Below are 20818 nucleotides of genomic sequence, written 5' to 3'. Positions count from 1 at the left end.
TCATAATATGCCCAGAGAACAATGTCTTGCATTTTAGAACATGTTTCTAAGAAGACAGGTGCAGAGGGATAATATCCTACTCTCCAGAGACTGGGGTTGTGTGCTGCATCAGGCTTAGAAGAAAGGAGAGCCACAGTAAAGGGCTTTGGGAACATTGCCTCTTAAGATCACTGGAGTTTTCCTTCCCTTTAGCTCACTGGTGTGGGAGTGAGGAGTAAGATTTGACCTGACTTGAAAAAGTCATTTTCATTACATCTTACTCCTTCAGCAATATAGTCTTAATGTGGGGCTACTTCAGTGTGGATGTTAATAACTAATCAATGGAAGATGACAGAAATTGGAGACGGAGGGGCTTTGTGCTTTGCTGTTCTCTCTCTCTCTCTCTCTCTCTCTCTCTCTCTCTCTCTCTCACACACACACACACACACACACACACACACACACACACACACACACCACATTCTGCCTTCCAGGTATACAGAAGAAATGCCACAGCTCTTTTGGGTGATGCAGAGATAAAGCTCACAGGGAGAAGGATGAAAGTTTATTATTTAATGGCTGGGGCTGGAACAAATGTCCTAGGTCTTATAAGAGTCCAGCCATCGCCCTGGGCTCAGCATAAAAGAGGCCGACAGATTAAACTATAGCTCATGGGTGAAGACATTGCAATCTTCCTTAAAATGAGACATTAATTAGGCTGTGAAGAGAAAGGAGGACCAGGCTACTGGGAGAGGAAAAAAGAAATGAAGTGAAGAGAAGAAACAGGTGTCTGTGTGCCTATATGCATGCGTGTGTGTGTATGTGTGTGTGTGTGTGTGTGTGTGTGTGTGTGTGTGTGTGTGTGTTGGTGAAGCAGGGTTAGATACACAGTAAAGAAGCAATGTTTGAAAATAGTTCTGCCTGCCACAATCTGTATGAGGGAGAAGTTGAACACCAGATGGTGTGGCTCCTAGACCTTCTCCTGACATTATTGTGATCTACAACAATTCATTTCCTCTGAATCTGTTTCTTGCCTACCTCTGACTACCACTGAGAAAAATGCAGTTACTAGATGGAATCATGGGAAATTGCCATCCTGGTGTGTAGCAGCGCTTCAGATGGCTGTAAATGCTCTTGGTGTTGAAGGAAGCATCACTGACTTTATGGTTAGCCTACTTGAAAGCTCTGTCATTGGACCTTCATCCACGAGCACCCCTTCACTTCTAAGGTTCTACCATTACCACTACAAACACATCCCAAAAGATAATCACTTTCAGACACTTTGGCCCTTGATGGCTGCTCTGCAGATATGTATGAGTGGCTGGCTCCTAAGACTGGCTTTGCCTTCCAGACCATCTCCACCCACTTCACCCTGATAAGCTGCTATGATAGCCTCAAAATAATCATCACAGGGCTCTTCAGTGGAAGAGTGATCCTAGTTAGTCTTGACAATAAAAAACCTGAGTCAGATATCGAGGGTGAAAGCTGAAAGATCAGAGAAGCAGAGCAGCCACCAGTGACTTCTTACCTCTCCAGATCCTTAGACTGAGTTGAGGGGAGGGTGCTTTCCTGTCTCTACAAATCCTCAGACTGAATGGGTGACAGAGATCCTGTCTCCACCAGCATTATAGTCCTATCTCCACCTCCCTAGTGCTGGGATTAAAGGCATCAGCCTCCTATGTGCTGGGATCAGACACGATCTTCCCAATCCAAGTGTGGGATTATAGGTGTATGCCACAACCAACTGACCTCTATGGTTAACTAGTGGCTAGCTCTACCCTCTGATCTCCAGGCAAGCTTTATTTGTCAGAACACAAAATTTCATACAACACTCAGTTCTTCCCTAATTTCAGAAAACAGTTCATAAGTATGGCTCAACAAATTCTTAGTATATTGATAAATATTTACTAAGAATTCAGTGGTCATTAGAATTTATGTAGGACTGCAGCAAAACCTGTTGAAATTTAATCCTTGTTGTGAGACAGTAAACAGTGAGACTAGGTGGGACCTTTAAGAGGTGATTGGGCCAAAAATTTCTACCTGTCTGGATGATGTAGTCATTGGTTCAAGGATCATCTGTCTGTTACAAACCATGGCTCCTCTGGTCATTGGATGGCTGTGCCACCTGGGGATTCTTCAGAGGCTCCATCATCAAGTAGGTTATCACTAGATGTGGCCCCTTGACCTTTGACCCTGTAGTCTGTAGAACTGTATGTAGTATGAGCAATTTTTTGTTCTGTCTAAATGAGTTGGTTTGTGGGTACTAATGCAGTCTGTTATAACAACAGGAGACAGACTAAGACGTGCTGAATGGACAGTTTGACTCCAAGCTAGTCTGGCAGTCAGTCCTTCAGCAGCTAGAAACATTTTTGTTGATTGGAAATGTGATTTTTACTGTTCTGATAGATGGGGTTGTCTGGGTTACTTCCCCCCTCCCTGCTGTCCCTGAGCGTGACTCAGTTTCACTTTGGAGCCTGGTTTGGCTGGTCCCCTGATGTGTTCTGTCACTCTGCTGTCATCTCCAGCCTGTCCACCTATCCCATGACATATGAGCATGGGAAATGGAGCAGAGTCCTCCTGGGGCATCCCAGCCTCTGTACAATAAAGCCCAGGCATTCATACAATCCACAAACTCCAATGTTTATTACTGTATGCTCCTTGGAGTTTGAGCTTGATCATCACATGTCACCGTGGCAATAGACTAACCTTCTGTCCTTTCCCTGACACTCAAATTCCCAGACTTTATTTGGGGCAGGAGCACTGATTTTTACAAATGGGGAGGGACATCTCAAATAGACTGTGCTCTTTACAAAAAACAGAGATACTCTTTTTCAAAATAGCCTAGGCAAAGCATGAGCGCTGTCTTTGTGGCTTTCACAGTGTCTCAAGAGAGGAAATGGAACACACTGGAGCCATGTCTTCTATAGATGGGGTCCACTTCTTTGTATTCCAGCTGAATACACCTTGAGTTTACATGTTATACTAGGTGCTAAGTTCAGGCACACATTGGTGTGTGTGTCAGGGGCGACTGTCACTCTGTAGTCCACATGGCTCTGGAATTCTCCATGTCCAGGCTGACCTCAAACTCTCAGCAGTCCTCCTGCCTCAGGCTCCCAAGTCCTGGATGGTGGGTTTGAAGCACCATTTTTTGGCTTCGCGCCTTTTAAAAATTAATGACAAGAGTCCTTAGCAGTGACTATTGCTGAAGACAGCACTGGAGCTGGATGATTTACTTCCGATAGGACAACTGCAGAGAAGCTCAACTGCGCAAAGGCACACGGGCAAACGACAGAACTAGAGGAAGTGTGTGTCTAAGGTCAGGGAATGCTACAATGGTAAAGCCAAACTGTACCCATTTTTAAGAAATACAAATGAATATGTTTGCAAGGCAGAGGGAGAGACCAGAATGGTCCATGTTGTGGTGGATCAGCATTGGAAACAAGAGTGTGAAATCTTGTTCGGCTTAATATAGATGCAGATGTTTACATGTGGAAATATTTACATAGACAGAGGGAAGTGAGAGAGATGCAGTCATTGAACACACATAATTCCTTCTTCCAGCTGATGGGGGTCCTAGAGCTTACAACACAGTCACATCCTACCTAGACAATCTTGGTGTCCTGCACAGTTAATTCTCTTGTAAGAACTGTCAAGCCCTGAGGTAGGAAATATGCATGATGAAGTCAGGAAGAGCATGAAGCCGCTTGTTAGGCACAGGAGTGGGGGAGAGGACAAGCAGGGCAGGAGCCGAGGAATTAGGTTAATGGGGGGACACAGGAAGCCTGGGGAGGAGCTGATGCAGTACCAAACTACAGCAGTGTTGAAGCTGCCGTCACAGAAGCAGCACTTTCATCTAGAGAAGTTGGGTCCCCTTTGTGGAATGACCTGTACCAGCCACATCTACCTCCACCATCACTGGATGCTTGGAAACACAAATCCAAACGGGTCCCAGAGAAGGCAGCTTGAGATATGGCGCGAAGAGGTGGAAACCATGTGTGTGTCTCTGCCCTCCCCCGCCCCCGTGCGTGCGTGCGTGCGTGCGTGCGTGCGTGTGTGTGTGTGTGTGTGTGTGTGTATGTGTGTGTGAGTGTGTGTATGAGAAAGAGAGAGAGAGAGGAGAGAGGAGGAGGAGGAGGAGGAGGAGGAGAAGGAGAGAGGGAGGGAGGGAGGGAGGGAGGGAGGGAGCTAGCGAGAGCGAGCGAGGGAGCCGGGTAGCTCTACCTGTGGCTGTAGGTCTCCAAGTCTCGAAGGCTGTTTCCTTAGTCCGCCACCACTGCTGCAAACAAGTGCCTTAGACTGGAAGAGCCAACAACTAGGGTTTCTTTCTCCTAGTTCTGGGAATTGGCAAGATCAAGATCAAGAGGCAGGCAGGCAGGTCCTGTTCTATTGGGAACCCTCGTGTTGTTCACACTTCACACATCAGAAGAGGCCAGGGAACTCTCTGGGTCTCTTTTATAAGATCACAAATCCTACTTATGCTTCCCACACCAACTCCGACCCACATTCTCTGGTTCTATCAAAATCAAACCTGAGGTGGCTTTCTCAACTGCCTGTTCCTTCAGCTCTCAACACTCCTTGGTAACCTGATCTTGCCCAACATGGAAAAGCTGAGACACACGGCTTTGCAGGCCTCCTAACTATGACTTAGGACACCAGCCACACCTTTAGCCACGCCCTGATCCAGGGTCCAACCCCGAGGAAGCTTTCAGCTTTCCCAAGGGCCTTCTCCACTGCCTGGCCTAAAAGCCCCAGCCTGATTGGCTGTCGTTCCCCAAGCAAAGCCTGCACTGGTGTCTCTCATTCTGCTCATGGACCCGGCAGTCATTGGTGGTCTGGGGTGAGACCCTCCTGCTGAACCACGGGAGTGGACGAAAGCAAAGATCCATGGCCACATCCAATAAGGTGGAACTGGCAGAAGCCCTGGCCCTGGGCGCCCCCTGGCGACATCTTTGTTACGTGATGCTGTATGCACCCAATCCAAAGGTGCTCTTTGGGGGCCGCATCCCTCTACGCTATGCTGTGCTGGTGAGGAATAGCCACTTCTGTCTTAGCTCTTGTACCCTACCTAGGAGCCACCTTTCCATCTCCCAGCTAATCCCCACTCCCTCCTCTCCCAGATGTACCTGCGCTTTGATGGACGACTGGGCTTCCCTGGTGGTTTTGTGGATGATCACAGCCCCAGCCTAGAGGACGGGCTGGCTAAGGAACTGCTGAAGAAGCTGGGTGAGGGTGTGTCCAGTTTCCGCGTGGAACACACTGACTACCGAAGCTCCCTCAGAGATTTCAAATCAAACGTGGTGGCCCACTTCTACGTCAAGTGTCTGACCCTAGAACAGCTCCAGGACGTGGAAGCCAAGGCACCTCTAGCCAAGGACTATGGGCTGGAGGTGGGGCCAGCCTGGAACCTCTTACCCCACCTCTCTTTTCTGTGGTCCCTTTCCAAGGAAAAGCCCCTTGGGAAGTGTTGGTCTTCAGATCTTGTGCCCTTTCCAGTGTCCAGGACTAGTCCAAACCCTGAACATCTCCAGGCTAGATAACATTGCTAGTGTGTTCGCCTATGAAAGTTTTACACACACACACACACACACACACACACACAAACACACACACACACACACACACAACTGGCCTCTGCAGAGATTTTTCTAGAACACACTCACCCAAGTATGATAACTTGGTCAGGCATGATGCTACAATAGTAGGTTGACTTTGGACCCAGTAGTTTGACTTTTGAATGAGTGTATACATGATTCCCCAATTCTGGCAAATACCAAACTCATGGGGAGGAGAGGTGTAGAAAAAGTGACTACTGAATTCACACTGGCAGTTCCCTAGTGAGAAAGCGATTTCTAGACTTCCCTCCCACAACCTCCTTAGGAAGGCCTGTGAATTTGCGGTTGTCTTGAGTTCCCCAGCGAGGTCTACACAGCTGGAATAGATCTACTGATATGCAGGACTGTGCCTGCATATGCAATGCCTGGTCTCAGGCCACAGGAAAGTGCTGTAGGAAGGATTAGCCTGGAGATGGACACTGAATGTCTTGAGGGCCAATTGCCTGTACAGGGTTAGGCCCACTGGGCCTCTCTGAAGTATGGAGCCTTGGGACTTGTCCTGCAGTGGTATCTGCCCTAGAACGCTTACTGTAGTGAGAACCATGTCTTGTCCTGTTTCCTCCCCTTCACAGGTCTTGGGCCTGGTGCGTGTGCCCCTGTATACCTTGCATGATGGAGTGGGAGGCTTGCCTGCCTTCCTAGGGAATTCCTTCATTGGTGCTTCCAGGGAGCAGCTACTGGAAACCCTCAAGGACATGGGGATTCTGACTCCTGAAACTGTCTCAATCCTCAAGGAACGAATTTTGATCCATGGAAGCAGATCTTAGGGCTGACTGGATTCTGAGAAGGGGACGTTGCCTAGCAGGAGGGCTGGGAAGAGTGTTTTCCAGGCCTGAGAGATGACTGCTAATACCAGAATAAAAGGCAGACATGTAATGCAGTATGTTTTGAACAAAGGACCTTGCCCTATAGCACCAGAGACAAAAATCCACAGCCATTTGCAGGGGCCTGGCCATTTTGAGTCCCTCTCTATACATGTGCACACCCAGGAAGCCCTAGACAATCTGTGATGACATGTGGCCTAGACACTCACCCTCATGTCCACTTTAACCAGGAACCGTAGTCCCCTCCCCTCCTTGCTAAGCAGGGGAGAGTCCTTCCCTTTCCTGTAAGGCTGTCTTCTAGTATCCAGCTCCATGTTCGCTGGAGGAGCAGAGGCAGGGGAAGTCTCCTAGAAAACGGCTTCACCTGAGACTCAATCAAACCCACAGGTTGCATAAAGTTCGAGGAGGCCTTAACCAGCTCCATACCTTCCTTCCCTTTCTTCCCCCTGACCTGAACATAAAGGGTCAGGAGGTGGAGATGGCTTCTTGGCCTGACCTTGGTTGGACCTAAGAGCTCTGAATGTTTTGTCCTCTCTGGAGAATTCAGAAGGGAATTGACCCAGCCTGTCTTGCCTGCCCTGCCAAAAAGCCTTCTAGGAAAAAAGGCTGTGAGCGAGGCTTCTGGGCTCTTCAACTTTCTCTACTGATGCTTGCGACCTGGTCTAGTAAAAAGGCAGACCCTCAGCCTTGCTGCTAAAGACTCCACAGTGTGGTCAGCAAACTTTTACTGAAGGGCCAGACAATGACTCTTGAGGCTCTGGGAACCACACATTTCCCCACATATATTTGTAGCTGACAGGGTGTTTTAAAAGACTATATATATTTTCATGTACAGCATGGTTAAAGTTTGTGTGGCTAAAGTGTGTCAATGAACACATTTCTTTAATTCTTGGGATAGTCTTGTTTGTATTGTATCTGATTGGCAACCTTTGCCACTCTTAGTTGAGTTTCTCCTAGAATGGATAGGTATAAGATATTATGGTAGACTACCATATACATTAGTAAACAAATTTAATAAAATACCAGCCTTAGATAATTTGTACTGTTATTAATTCTTATATGTTGATACAAATATAAACTTTTTATATTCCTATCTAAGATAATTTGTATATTGATACAAATACAGAACTATGTTTGTTATATTGTACACATATTTTTACTCTTATTTGAAATATTTGTATATTGATACAAGTGTAAATTTATATCTGTCATATTGTATGTATGTTCTACTTCTGTTAAGATAATCTGTATACTGATATATATTTAGGATTATTATCATATTGCACTATACATTCCTACCTCTGTAAGATATTTTGTGTATTGTCACAATTTAAAGTCATTGTCCTTTTACTGTACATTTGCTTACAGACTGTTTGCCTTATTTATAGGAAGCCTTAGTCCTTAGGTTGTTTAGGTAGATAAGACTTACAGAGTTATTGTCACCTATGCTTGTCATCTCTTAATTATGTTAGTTAGGTTATCCAGATTTATAAATACATAGGTCAGGTGGACAGGTAATCTTCAAACACTTCATGAACCTAGAGAATATGGCATTTAAATAACTTAGAATTCTTTTGACGTGAGACACAATTGCTCCTGGCAGCACCAATTTGATCCTGAGAGAATGTTGGGCTTCTAAGACATTTCCATTTGGAAGTTTATCTTCTTGGCACAAAATGGCCTACTGGGCAAAGAACTGCCCTTGCCTCAACTGCTGACAGTACAAATACTGTCCTTTCTGGACAAGCGGGACACAAGGAAAGCGACCACTATACTTTGCCAAGACAGGGTAAGATGGTCTTTCAGAATTCCTGCTTCTGAAAATGGTCTGTTAAATATTCGAGGCCTGTAGCCAATTTGAATGCACCAACGATGCTGAGAAACATTAGGTGACTGTCCAGGCTGCCAGCTGTCTCTGTCTACTTTTGCAAGACTCCCAAAAGTTGCTTGCATCCTTCTCCCATTTCTCAGGTATTATTATATTCCTTCTCAGGTCTTTGATGAGGTTGAAGATTAGCAGTTATAGTTACAACTTAGTATATATACATATAGAATATCTTAGATAGAATATATTAAGTATTAGACTCAGGTTCTTTAGGATAGAACACCTTTTGGAATGATCTTTGTAACATGCCACCTACCCATGCTCTAGACTTCCCTGGATTTCACTATGTGTTTTTTGCTTGATATTGTTTGCACTTATTGTAATTCCAACTTATCTAGGTCATTATCCCTCATTACTCCTGGACAATATTTGATAACCATCTCTTTATATATAGTCTTGTATTAGGTTAGAACTTTCTTATTTAGACAAAAGGGGAGATGTAGTGGATAGCCATCCCAGCATTGGCCTGGAAGTTCCAACCCCCATTGAGGCTTCAGTAATGGTCACGCCCACAAAGTGGGGCGGAGGAGGAAGCAGAAGACCCAAGATAGAGAGGAGGGGCGCGCTCTCTTGGTTGGGGACGCTGGACGCAGGAGGTAGACTGAGCAGAGTTCTCCAGAGAACACCGCCAGACTGCACCATACCTTTGCTAGACCCTACAACCTATCCCTTCATTTGTAAGTTACCCCACAAAATAAACCTCCCTTTTAACTACATGGAGTGGCCTTAATAATTTAACCAATAGTAATGGTACTGAGGGATGGTACATTTTGTCCTAGAGAGGGATTCGTGCAGTTCTCCTGGACCATGAAGAGTTACTACAGCATGAGTTGGTATAAAGTGTAGACACTTCTAGAAGTCTGTGTCTCTTCTTGGCGTGATTGCTTGCCCCATTGCTTCCTGGCATGTGCTGATGCAGCAGAAGCTGCTAACCTGGGGCTGAGCAGAAATGGGGTGCCATTCCTTCTGGACTTTGCAATCTCTAGAGCCATGGGCCCAAACAGACTTCTTTAGGTTCCCTAGTATTCTATGTGACAAAAGTAAGTGGGCTGAGACAGCGCTGCTTCATCTTGCATGTCACACATTGTGTTTTATAGCCCTAGAATTGGAAAGCATTTTAGTCATGTTAATCTCTGTTCAAATGCTACTTTAATCATGTACTGTTTTCCTGACGTTTTAGAATTGTGTGGGGGTTGTTGTTTGTTTGTTGATGCTGAGTTTCCTTAAAACAATAGTTTCCTCTGTTCAGCAATTCATAAATCTTCACATCTTTAGACTTGGTTATGATGCTTTGTCTTTTTGTTTTGATGGGATAGTGTTTTTCTTGGCTTTTATGGTGATTCAAAGCTGCCGGAGAATATTTGAGGAGACCATGGTGGAAACTTTCAGGCCCCAGATCTGGCCTTGGACATTAACAGTGTAACTTTTCAAGTTATTCCAGGCCAGCCAAGACTCAAGGTTAAGTAGATTGAAAGCCATTTGTTGATGGTGGGGTGTGATGGCTAGTTTTATATCAACATAGGCTAGAGTCATCAGAGAGAAGGGAGCCTCAACTGAGAAAATGCCTCCATAAGATCTGGATGTGAGACATTTTCTTAATCAGTGGTTGATGGGGGAGGGGCCCAGCCTGGGCTGGTGGTCCTGGGTTCTATAAGAAAGGGGGCTGAGCAAGCCATGGGAGCAAACCAGTAAGCAGCACCCCTCCACGGCCTCTGCATCAGCTCCTGCTTCCAGCTTCCATTCTGTTTCATTCAGTTCCTGTCCTGACTTCTGCCCATGATGAACAGTGATATAGAAGTGGAAGCCAAAGAAACCCTTTCCTCTCCAAGTTGCTTTGGTCATGTTGTTTCATCATAACAATGGAAACCCTAACTAGAACATGGGGTAAGTGGTGGGCCAGAGAACTAGCAACAGATCTGTAGCCAGACATGACTAGAGCAAGATCTAGAAGTAGATAAATTCTAGTATTATTAGACATCAGTAACAAAGGAAAGATTGAGAGGATGCCAGGGATGCAGCCATCTTAGAGAAGGGTCAAACAGAGACAGCAGGCCCTTGGACAAATTGTTCTTAAAAAAAAAAAAAAAAAAAAAAAAAAAAACCCATCAGAGGATGCGCTGCCCCTTCACCCCCAGACCCAGACAATTAGGAGCTGTACACCAGACAATTCCCATTATAACCTAAAGGATATGATACAACATAACTGGCATAATAAACAAAGCATCAGATATGTCCTTTGGATGTTTTTTGCTGTTATAGATTGTGTACCATAGCTGTCAGAGGGAATGAATTTCCTTCAGATAAAAATGGGAAGTCTGACTGTCAGAGGAAATGGGTCTGCTGTCAAAATAGATACAATAACATAGATTGCTAGAGGATGTGGCAATTCCCTTGCAGCTGCAACTCTCCAATCAATTCAAACCAAGCGTCTCTAACCTGAAGTAAGCACCAGTCCTGAGCTTGTAACTGTATAGAGTTGGAATTTCCCTAGATCTCTTACCCTCACCATTATAAAAACCCTGCTGGATTGCTACTCATGGTCTCTCCTGCTTTGCTGCTGCATCAGACAGATGGAGAGACCCGAGTTAACTCAAAACAATAAAAAGACTCTGCTTTTACATTGGATTTGGTCTCTTGCTGGTCTTTGGGGGACTCTGGGTACAACAAAGGTAATGTTATAAAACTATGCAGGATCCCTATGGTACAGGACTATGGTAATTTGAATGAAAACGGTCCCCAAAGACTCATATGTTTAAATGCTTGGTCCTAAGTTAGTGGAACTGTTTGAGAAGGATAAGGAGGTGTGGCCTTATTGGAGAAGGCAAGGCCTTTTTAGAGGAGATGTGTCACTGGGGATGAGCATTGAGGTTTCAAAAGCCCAAATCAGCCAGGTCCAGTCTCTCTCTCTCTCTCTCTCTCTCTCTCTCTCTCTCTCTCTCTCTCTCTCTCTCTCTGTCTCTCTCTCTCTGGTTTTTTGAGACTCACTATGTAGCCCTGGCTGTCCTGGAAGTTGTTATGAACACCAGGCTGGCCTCGAACTCACAGAGATCTGTCTTCCTCTGCCTCCCAGCTATTGGAATAAAATGTGAGTGCCACTGTGCCCAGACTGATCCTACTTCTTAATACCTCACATGAGAATTCCTTTCAACATGAATTTTGTTTAAAGCATTCAAAATTTAACATTGTGATTTGACTGCATAAAAATTGCACAAAACATTTGTAAAGTTGGCTGAAATTATTGGCCAGGACTTGCCCACTGACAGTTTGTGTCCTAGAGACTTAACCCTCATTAAGGCAGCTTTGAAATAGTAGGAGCTTTAAGAAGTGAAGCCGAGTGGGAACAGTTAGGTTATGCAGGGGAGAGATTATAATGATGGATGATAGAGTCACCAGCTCCTTGTCGGTAACATGGGAAGAGAGAACAGTTAACTTTGTGAAGTAGCTTGGCAACTGGAGATCTTGATGACGTGGGCAGTTGAGCATGGAAAGGGCATAGTGGAAGGTGGGTTTGAAAGCCAGATGGTAGTGGCGCACACCTTTAATCCCAGCACTCAGGAGACAGAGGCAGGTGGATCTCTGTGAGTTTGAGGCCAGCCTGGTCTACAGAGTGAGTTCCAGGACAGTCAGTACTGCTTCACAGAGAAACCCTGTCTTGAAAAAACAATAACAACAACAACAAACAAACAAACAAACCACAACAACAACAAAAAAAACGAAAGAGAGGAATATTTGGTTATGGAGAACCAGGAAGAAGATCTTAGAGAGTCCAGGTCCACATGAGGACACAGCATGGCTGGCCAAAGCCTGGGAATTGCTGTAAAAGTGTTAGATTCAGGGATGGGGAGGCAGAAGGGAAGTGAGCAGCCAAGTGGATAATGAGGCCAGAAACTGACCCATGTTGGAGAGGTAATGTGAACCAGCCAATATCCTCAGTGGGCAGAGGGCAGAGTGGCCATACCAAGACATGCCCTCCCAGGGCAGGATCTCTTGAGGGAAGGAGGGTGGAAGGAGCCCTGCAAGAGTAATGCAGGGTCATGTGGACTCTGGCAGGGCCTCAGCTTTTGGCCTTTCAAAACTGGGTAGGTGGTCAGTGCCCACGCCTAGAAGCTTCAATTGCTGTGTCTTCTCTCCCGATCTAACCCAGATCTAAGGGTTATATGTCAGCTGGAAACTCTCGGGTGGCTAGTCAAAGGGAAGTAACACACGTGTGCATGTGTGTGTGCGTGAGTGAGTGAGTGTGTGTGCGCATGCGTGTGCGCGTGCGTGCGTGCGTGTGTGTGTGTGTGTGTGTGTGTGTGTGTGTCCCTCCAGGGCCCCGGCCTGTGCCAACTGCAAATGCATCTAGGTTAATACTACAGGACCTCTGTCATTTCTGAGGAGGTAAGGATCCTTGGGCAAGGGACATAAAACCACTAGCTACCCCAGCTCAGGTTATGGTTCTATACAGAACATTGAATCCACAGCCCATCCTTGGATGTTGCCCATGATTTTTTTCTAGCTTCCATGATGTTCCACTGTGGTAGGGTTAAATGTTCTAGTAATGATGCTCCCCAACCTTCTTGGAAGGTTATATTTTCACTGGGGGGGGGGGGGTTCAAGACAGGGTTTCTCTGTGTTGCTTTGTGCCTTTCCTGAAACTCACTCTGTAGCCCAGGCTGGCCTCAAACTCACAGAGATCCACCTGCCTCTGTCTCCTGAGTGCTGGGATTAAAGGCATGTGCCACTGCTGCCCAGCTTTATTTCCACTTTTTAATTGTGTGACACTGACTTTGTTTCTGAGCTCTCTGGTGCAGGTGAGGGGCAGGTGTCTATACTTCCCCTGCCCTATCTAAGAAGCATCCCTCCCAGGCAGTGGGGTCCTTCACCATCAGCCATCACACACTTCCCTGGCCTGGTCCTAGGAGCCTGCCTGCCTGGCAGGAGGGAGAGAGGCAGGCTGGACTGTGCATGTCTCCTCTCACCCACTCCCATCCTGCTGGGGGACAGGCAGCCAGGGTGGAAAGTACACAGGACTCCCTGGGTCCCTTTAAGCACAGTGCTCTGGGGAGGGAAAGAGATGGGAGCACATCCAACCTCCAGCCCTGCTCCTGGCAGCAAGGACCTGCAGCTGAGCACTGGACCTCCTTATCTCAAGCTTGAGGTTGTGATTCCTGGGGAGAGGGTTAATGGAGGGGGCACTTGGCATTAGCTTTGGGCAGATCAGCCAGCACTGTCAGCAGAGGCTGCTGCTGCTCCTTCCTGGGGAGCAGAGGGGCCCTGGTCACCCCCACATCCCCGCTCCACGCTAACACACATTGATGGCTCTCTCAGCAGAATCAGCAAGAAGTTTCTTGTTTTCAACATTGCATGTTCCCTGTTCGCAGAAGTCACTTTCAGACTTCATTTTGTCCTCAGCCCAAGGCCTTGTCAGTTTCCAGGTTTGAGGCAGAGGAAGCTGCTGTTTCCTGGCAGGGCCATGTGGGGAATGAGGGCAGTCTCCTGCCAGTGAACTAGAGAGCTGGGGGAGCCTACAGCTGAGGCAGTGAAACAGTGGGAGCGAAGTAGGAAGGGAGGTCTATTGCACAGAAATATTTAAATCCTGTACCCCAAATATTCTGGTGAACAGAAAAGCAAAAGTGGATAGGGACATTTCACCCTTGAAAACATTTGCTAAGAGCATCAGAGTTGAGCTGTGTGGAAGAGAGGCTGAGTGTGGCTCATTTTGCAGGAGGAGAAGAAAAAGTGGAGTATTTTGTTAAACACATCTGAGGTAGAGAGGTATTGGCAGTGAAGGGGAAAGGGGGTTGTGCCACACATGGCCTTTGGGCCACAGAATGCCTACCAAAGAGAAACAGCTCTCTCCCAAGGCCCTCCAGGTCCCATCTGCTTGGCTTAATCCATGTGGCAGTTCCCATTCCTCGAAGTCTGTCAGAGACCCCATTAGAGGATGAGAACTACCAGCATGCCCCTGCTGGCATATATGCCTTCCTTCACTTTCAGACTCAGAAACAAGAAGTAGTGGAGGAGCACGGGGCCCTGAAGGTACAAGCAGGCTCCTCCACCAGCAGCCCCTGGGCTGGAGGAAATCTACATTCCAGACTCCTCCCCAAAGTCTAGCGTTCACCCTGGTCACTGGAGCAGAACCAGGGCTATCCAGACCCAACCTCAACCCTTCTCCATGGACCACTGGCAAAGATCTTGTCTTCCCCTCAGTGTGGCAAACTCCACATGGGACTCAGCAAGTGTAAGCAGGAGCTGTGAATGCAAATGGGAAGTTCTAGGCAGGAACGCTGTTCCAAGCCTCGAATTCTCCTCCCTCTAGGGCTTCTGAAGGTCTCACCTGAGATTTACAACATCCCAGACACCCAGCAATAGTTGCAGGGTGTGGATGGAGACAAAGGTCTACTGAACAGGAGTGGGGGGGGGGCTGAATGACCTTGTGTTTGAGGGACAAGGAGTGCACCCCAATTACTAGAAACTGACTCCTGTGCAACTGCACCATTAATTCTTGATCGTGCAGGTGTACCACTTCCACCCACAAAACATCCAAGGTGGGGGCATCTGATTAGCCGGTTCACCATCAGTCTCCATTTTGGTCTGAAGGGACAGAGAGGGAACATCTGCTTGCTCTTAGCTTTCATGGGAGACCTGGGCTATTTGTAGCCTCTATAATAGACTTGTGCTGGCTAGTTTATGTCAACTTGATACAAGGTAGAGTCATCTGAGAGGAGGGAACCTGAAACCAGAAACTTCCTACTAAGACTGGGCCATAGGCAAGCCTGCAGAGGCATACTGATTGATGTGGGAGCACCAACCTTGGCCTGGTGGTTGTGAATTCTATAAGAAGGTCTTAGCAAGATACGAGGAGTAAGGTAGTAAGCAGCACCCCTCCATGGCCTCTGCATCAGTTCCTGCATTCAGGTTCCCACCCAATTGGAGTTCCTGCCTTGGTTTCCCTCTGGGACTATGAGTCAGGATAAGTAAGCCAAATAAACCCTTCCTCCCCAAGTTGTTTTGGTCATGGTGTTTCATCACAGCAATAGAAACCATAACGAAGATAGAAATTGGTACCAGAATTGAGGAACATGGTAAGTCCAATGGAGTCCATGACTGTGGGTTCACTGCTGCACTTCTCTGGCTGTGAAGTAAGTTCCTTGGTCAGAAGCAATGCTGTGTGGAATACCATGATTGTGGATAAGGCATTCTGTAAGTCCATGAATGGTAGTTTTGGCAGAATCATTACACACAAAAAAGGTGAATCTATAACCAGAAAAAGTACCTATTCCAGTAAGGACAAAGTATTGTCCTTTCTATGAAGGAAATGGCCCAGTGTAGCCAACCTGCTACCAGGTCAGTGGCTGGTCATCCTGCAGAATGGTGCCATATCTAGGGCTTGGTGTTGGCCTCTGCTGCTGGCATAGCTGGCACTCAACAGCAGCAGCTGTAGCCAGGTCAGCCCTGGCCAGTGGAAGTCCCATCTCTGCCACCATGGCCAAACTGGAAACAATTACAATGTCCCTCCAGAAGCGAGGGCTAGTTCAGTTGCAATGCTTGCCTTGCAAGCACAAGGGCCTGAGTACCATTCCAAAAATTCAGGTGAAAAAGCTGGGCATGGTGGCACATACCTATCATCCTAACCTTGGGGAGATGGAGACAGGGGAGTCCTGGGGGCTAGCTGGCAAGTCTTACACCAATGAGAGACTGTCTCCAAAGAAAAATGGGCAGTGATTAAGGAATAACACCCAAGAATGTTCTCTGACTTCTTCCCACAAATGTGCATGCATATACACACACACACATACACACACACACACACACATATACACACACACACACACACACACACACAGAGGTCCTCCTAGCTCTCTCTGGCAGCATTCCCTTATCCCCTCATATTTTGTTTTGTTTTTTTAAATCTGTAGTTTGCAACACTGACTTTTCATTAAATCACAGTGGGACAATCCAGTGAGGACTGTGTGAGTTGGTCTGACATGTGAAGGCAGGTGGCAGGTGTCGGCCATCTTTGGCCACCTTCATCTTCTAGACTTGGTCTTGATGCTTTATGAGGTGAGACTGGAGCCTCATTTCCTTTCCTGTTCCTTGACCAGGAGGGAGCCTGTCTGCTAAAGGGTTTTGTGAAATGCAAACACTTCATTCAAATGTAAATTATAACCTTTACCTTCAACTTCAGGAGAAGCCAAAGATTTTTCTACTTTTAACTTTTTGCTATAGGAAACATCAAACTATGTTATTAAAAAAAAAAAAGAAAGAAAGAAAGAAAAGAACATAATAAGCCCTTAATGGTCCCCAGAAATCCAGCTTCTAAAATTGTATTCATACCCTCAGCCTCTGTCTCCTGGAGGATTATTTTTAGTGTGTGGTTCATACATATTTCAGTATGTAGCTGTAAAAGGCAAGGAATTCTTAAAAATATAACCACATTACTCTCCTACCTCAAATAATTGTTATTCCTATACATCAAGTACCTGATCCCCATTTATAGATACAGAATGAAATGTTTTTGTAATGAATGAACAAAAGCAACATTCTAACATTTTAGCAAGTAGGCCTTGACCTTTCGGAGTCTGACCCCTAGTGACCCATGATGCCTCACACGGATATGTAGAGCCTAACCCCTCCTACCTCAGGAAACTTTGCACAAGTGGTAGCTCTCAAGAAAACTGATATGTAAACCTTGTTACTCAATGAGATTAATGGGAGCTCTATCTGCCCCCTGGGATATGGTTCCAGGCTGGAGGCTGTCAGCTCCACTAGGTTAAGACCACAACTGCAACTTCTGAACCAAATTGGGAGGAAGCTACATTAAATACAGGCCAAGATCATACCTGGGATTCCCAGACTATGATGGTGAATTACACTGGTCAGGGGCTTATAAAAGCAAAAACCACAAGGCTATCTGTACTTCCCACTTTTGTCCAATCAGGGGCAAGCAAACATCTTGATGTACTTCCTGCCTATTCACCTCCTGCCTACCTGTGACCAAGCATACTTCCTGTGCAGTTGGAACAACCAAGCTTGTTTACAGAAGTAAAATTGCATGGCTTGTTATCTTACATGAACAGCCCCCAGCATTCCCAGAAGTTATCTGTCCTTGGGCAAGTGGGCCTTACAGGTTCGAGACATTTTTAAATAGATCTCCTAAGTGCAGTAACTTAAACTTAAAACCTAATTTTAGTGATCACAGAGGACATGAGGACAAGGCAGAGTAACCCCCACCCCCCAAAACACATACTCTCAACTATTATAAAAAAACAAAACCCAAAAACCTCTCGCTCCCTCTTAGTAGCAGGCTTCCTCTTTGGGCATTCACCTGCTGCTTTTTTTTTTTTTTTTTAAATTGAGTATTTCAATAAATTCTCATTTTGTGTGTTGGTGTCTTGGTGAATTCTTTTACCACCCATGTCACCAACCTTCCATGTGACATTTCTCACAGTAGTGTTCACAAGGTTCTCTATTATTATTTTTTTGGTTCAGTTTTGAACCCAAACATGGTCCAAGTCCAGTTGCTTTGTTAAACTCAACTGCTCAGGACCAGGGAGTGTCTTGATAAAAGGGCCTAGAAATTCTTTGACAGCACACTGAAGCATAACACTGGAGACTTCCCAGTCTCCAGAACGAGGAAAATCAATTTCAGTTGTTCAATTGTTGAAGAGGAAGTTACTTAGCCTTATCCTCATGGGGCTCCTGCCAAGATCCCCAAGTCCCTGTGGGCAGAGGGACCTCTCCTTGTCCTGTCGAGTAACAAGTTGTACTGGTTGGTTTTTCTTGAGCCCTGTGATTTTTACAGGGTTCTCTGAGTGTTAGGGGTTAGGCTCCAGATATCTGTGTGAGACCTCCTAATGATCACAGGTTGACTGTTAAAACTGGAAATTTTATTTTTGTTTCTATAAATAAGGATTGGATGCATGATATATAGATGTTAGCCATAAAAAAAAGAAAAGAAAAAAAAAAAAAAAGACCAGGTCCTGGAAAGGCTCTCAGAACTTCCAATAGCAGGGTTACCAGGTAGGAGTTCGAATTGTAAACTAGAACTCAGCAGTTTTAAATTAATGCTGGAAAAAGAAAGTTCTGCGTGCATTGAGACATCACCAAGAGAGGCAGGATCCTGTGACACTGGGAACGCTTGGGGACAGCAGCTTCTCTGGGCAGGGTACTTGCTGCTCCTTGATTGGTTGGGGTGTCAGCAGACAGTGATGGTGCTTACATGGCCATCATTCTGGGGCTTAAGTCGAGGATTTCAATGTAAGTTTAGGAACAAAGAGTCTCTTTGCTTGTGGGCCCCAGGCTGTAGGTTGTCTAGCTTCTTTCATCTCTGCCCCCTCCATCCTCAGGCCTTGTTACTAAGTGTAGGGCATCTATCTCATCATTTCTCCCTTACTGGCCTCAACTGATGTGTCTCCTCAGTCTCTTTCATGTTAAGAGATCTGCCTCAGTGTCTGACTCTTCCTTGTATTCAGTTATGGCAGAAACTAGGTCAATTGCCCTGTCAATTTCCCTTGACCAGTCTTCTACATGCGCCTTCCTGGTTTTTCAAATGTAAACTTAATTTTAGGCAATTTATATTCACGGAAAAATTGGGAGACTAGTACAGGACATTCTCATAGATGCCATTCAGTTTTCCTATTGATATCTTAATTTAGTATATTATAGTTCTTAAAATAATGAGCCAGTTTTAAAGCATTACTATTTACCAGTTTTATTCAGATTCCCTTGTCTGCTATTTAATGTCTTCATCTTTGCTCCGGGATTTCAGATTTCATTTGAGTCACATCTTCTGAGGCTCTTCTTTATTCTATAGGCAGTGGAAATTTCCATTTTTATTTTATGACTTCTATAGGTTAATATTTATGCTCTCTATATCTCCCCTTTAGTTCCCATGCTGAAATTCTAACACTGTGTTGGTGTTTGAGAGTGGGGGGCCTATGGGAGGGGACCAGACCTTAGGAGTGGAGCCTTCATGAGTAGCATTATTGACCTTACAGGAGACCCAGGGAGCTCTCCACAACCTTTGGAGATTTCAGCTACAAGTTGGTCTATGAACCAATAACTGGGACCTGACTAGACGCCAAGTCTGCCAGCCCCTTCATCTCAGACTTCCATGTCTCCAGAATTGTGAGAAATAAATTTTAGTTTTCTGTAAGCCCTGCAGTCTAAGCCATTTTGATCCAGCCACTCCAAAGAACTGAGATGAAGCCTTGATGGTTTTGAATTTGCCGGCCAACTACATTATGACATCCCTCTGTGGAGACTGACTTGGTGCTGTCCTCACAATTCAGAGCAGAAATCTCTCTCTTGGGGAGGAAGGCCTCAGGCCAAAGATCCATTTTCATCATATCACAGCAGTTACCCTGTGTCTGTAAGCCACTGGTGCTGATGCTGATCCTGGTTGCCAGGCTACCGTTTGTCACCTTCTCCCCAAAGCTACCAGGTGGCTCTGTGTCTTCCTTCTGTTTGTACTGTTTGCTCTTTGGAAAAAAGTCACTATTGAGCTAATAACTTCAGAATTGATCTCGAATTCTTCCACATAGAGGATTGTTTGCCTACAAGTAGCAGTTAATTCCACATGCATCTGCATTTCATATCAGTACAGGTATACGGATATTTATTTTCTACTTTACATTATAAATAAATATACAAGCAAACTAAAAGTAAAACTGCTTTAACTTGTTGTTTATATTGTTTCTGCTCTGAAAACTCTTTCTGTAGTGGCCTGTGACTTTCTTTCTCTCATAAGACAATAGTGTGTGGTTCCTTTTGTCTTTTTTGCTCTTTTTTTGGGGGGGGCGCTATGAGCTTCTTTCTGACATTACAAGATGGTTGATGCTCACTGTACACTCACTGGGAATCTTCCCAGCCTTGCAGTGGGATTTTTCTAAGGAGCATTGTTTTCTTTTGTTGGAATATGATGTCATAAGCAACATCTGGGCCCTAAGTGAGTGGTTATCCACAGGAGTCACGGCCTCTGTAGCCCTCTCAACTCACAGAACAAGAGCAAAGTAAGGTGTTTATTAACCCTTGAGTGTAGGCATTCCCACAAATGCTTCCCTATGTAGATGGCTGCAGGTCTACATAGGCCGAACAGGAACTCACAAACTCATATCAAGCTTTAGGCTGTTACTACAGAAAGTAAAATCATCATACTATCTTTGAGATGTTTTGGAGGTGGTCCTTTGTAGTTATTATAGATTGGACCAATATTCACACTTAATTTTATAGCAGTGTTGTTCAAATGCTAAATGGTCTTATTAATAAAAATCCCTGTACCAGATATTGGGGTAAAAGCTGAAAGATCAGAGATGACCCAGTCAAAATGCCCGTCTTACAAGCAGGAAGATCTAAGTCTGAATGGCCAGCACCCACACAAAAGTTGGAAGTGGTGGACATCCTGTAACCCTAGCACTGGGGTAGGAGAAGTAGAGACAAGTGGATCCCCAGGGTTCACTGACAGCCATTCTAGATTTAGTGAGCTCAGGGTTCACCATTAGACAAAAGATAAGGGAGAGTACAGTAGAGAAAGA

General features: G+C 45.6%; 1 protein-coding gene across 1 annotated transcript; it reads left to right on the top strand.

Moving 5' to 3' along the window:
* Positions 1-4863: 4863 nt before the first annotated feature.
* On the top strand, positions 4864-6358 carry LOC118587648 (U8 snoRNA-decapping enzyme-like). Its single transcript, XM_036193648.1, has 3 exons — positions 4864-5004; positions 5097-5366; positions 6164-6358. The coding sequence occupies exons 1-3, from the start codon at positions 4864-4866 to the stop codon at positions 6356-6358; spliced, it is 606 nt and encodes a 201-aa protein (XP_036049541.1).
* The last annotated feature ends 14460 nt before the right edge of the window (positions 6359-20818 follow it).

The sequence above is a fragment of the Onychomys torridus genome, chromosome 7, assembly GCF_903995425.1.
Source record: "Onychomys torridus chromosome 7, mOncTor1.1, whole genome shotgun sequence".
Classification (NCBI taxonomy): domain Eukaryota; kingdom Metazoa; phylum Chordata; class Mammalia; order Rodentia; family Cricetidae; genus Onychomys; species Onychomys torridus.
The sequence above is the reverse complement of the archived record's forward strand: the minus strand, read 5'-3'. Positions and strand labels throughout refer to the sequence as shown.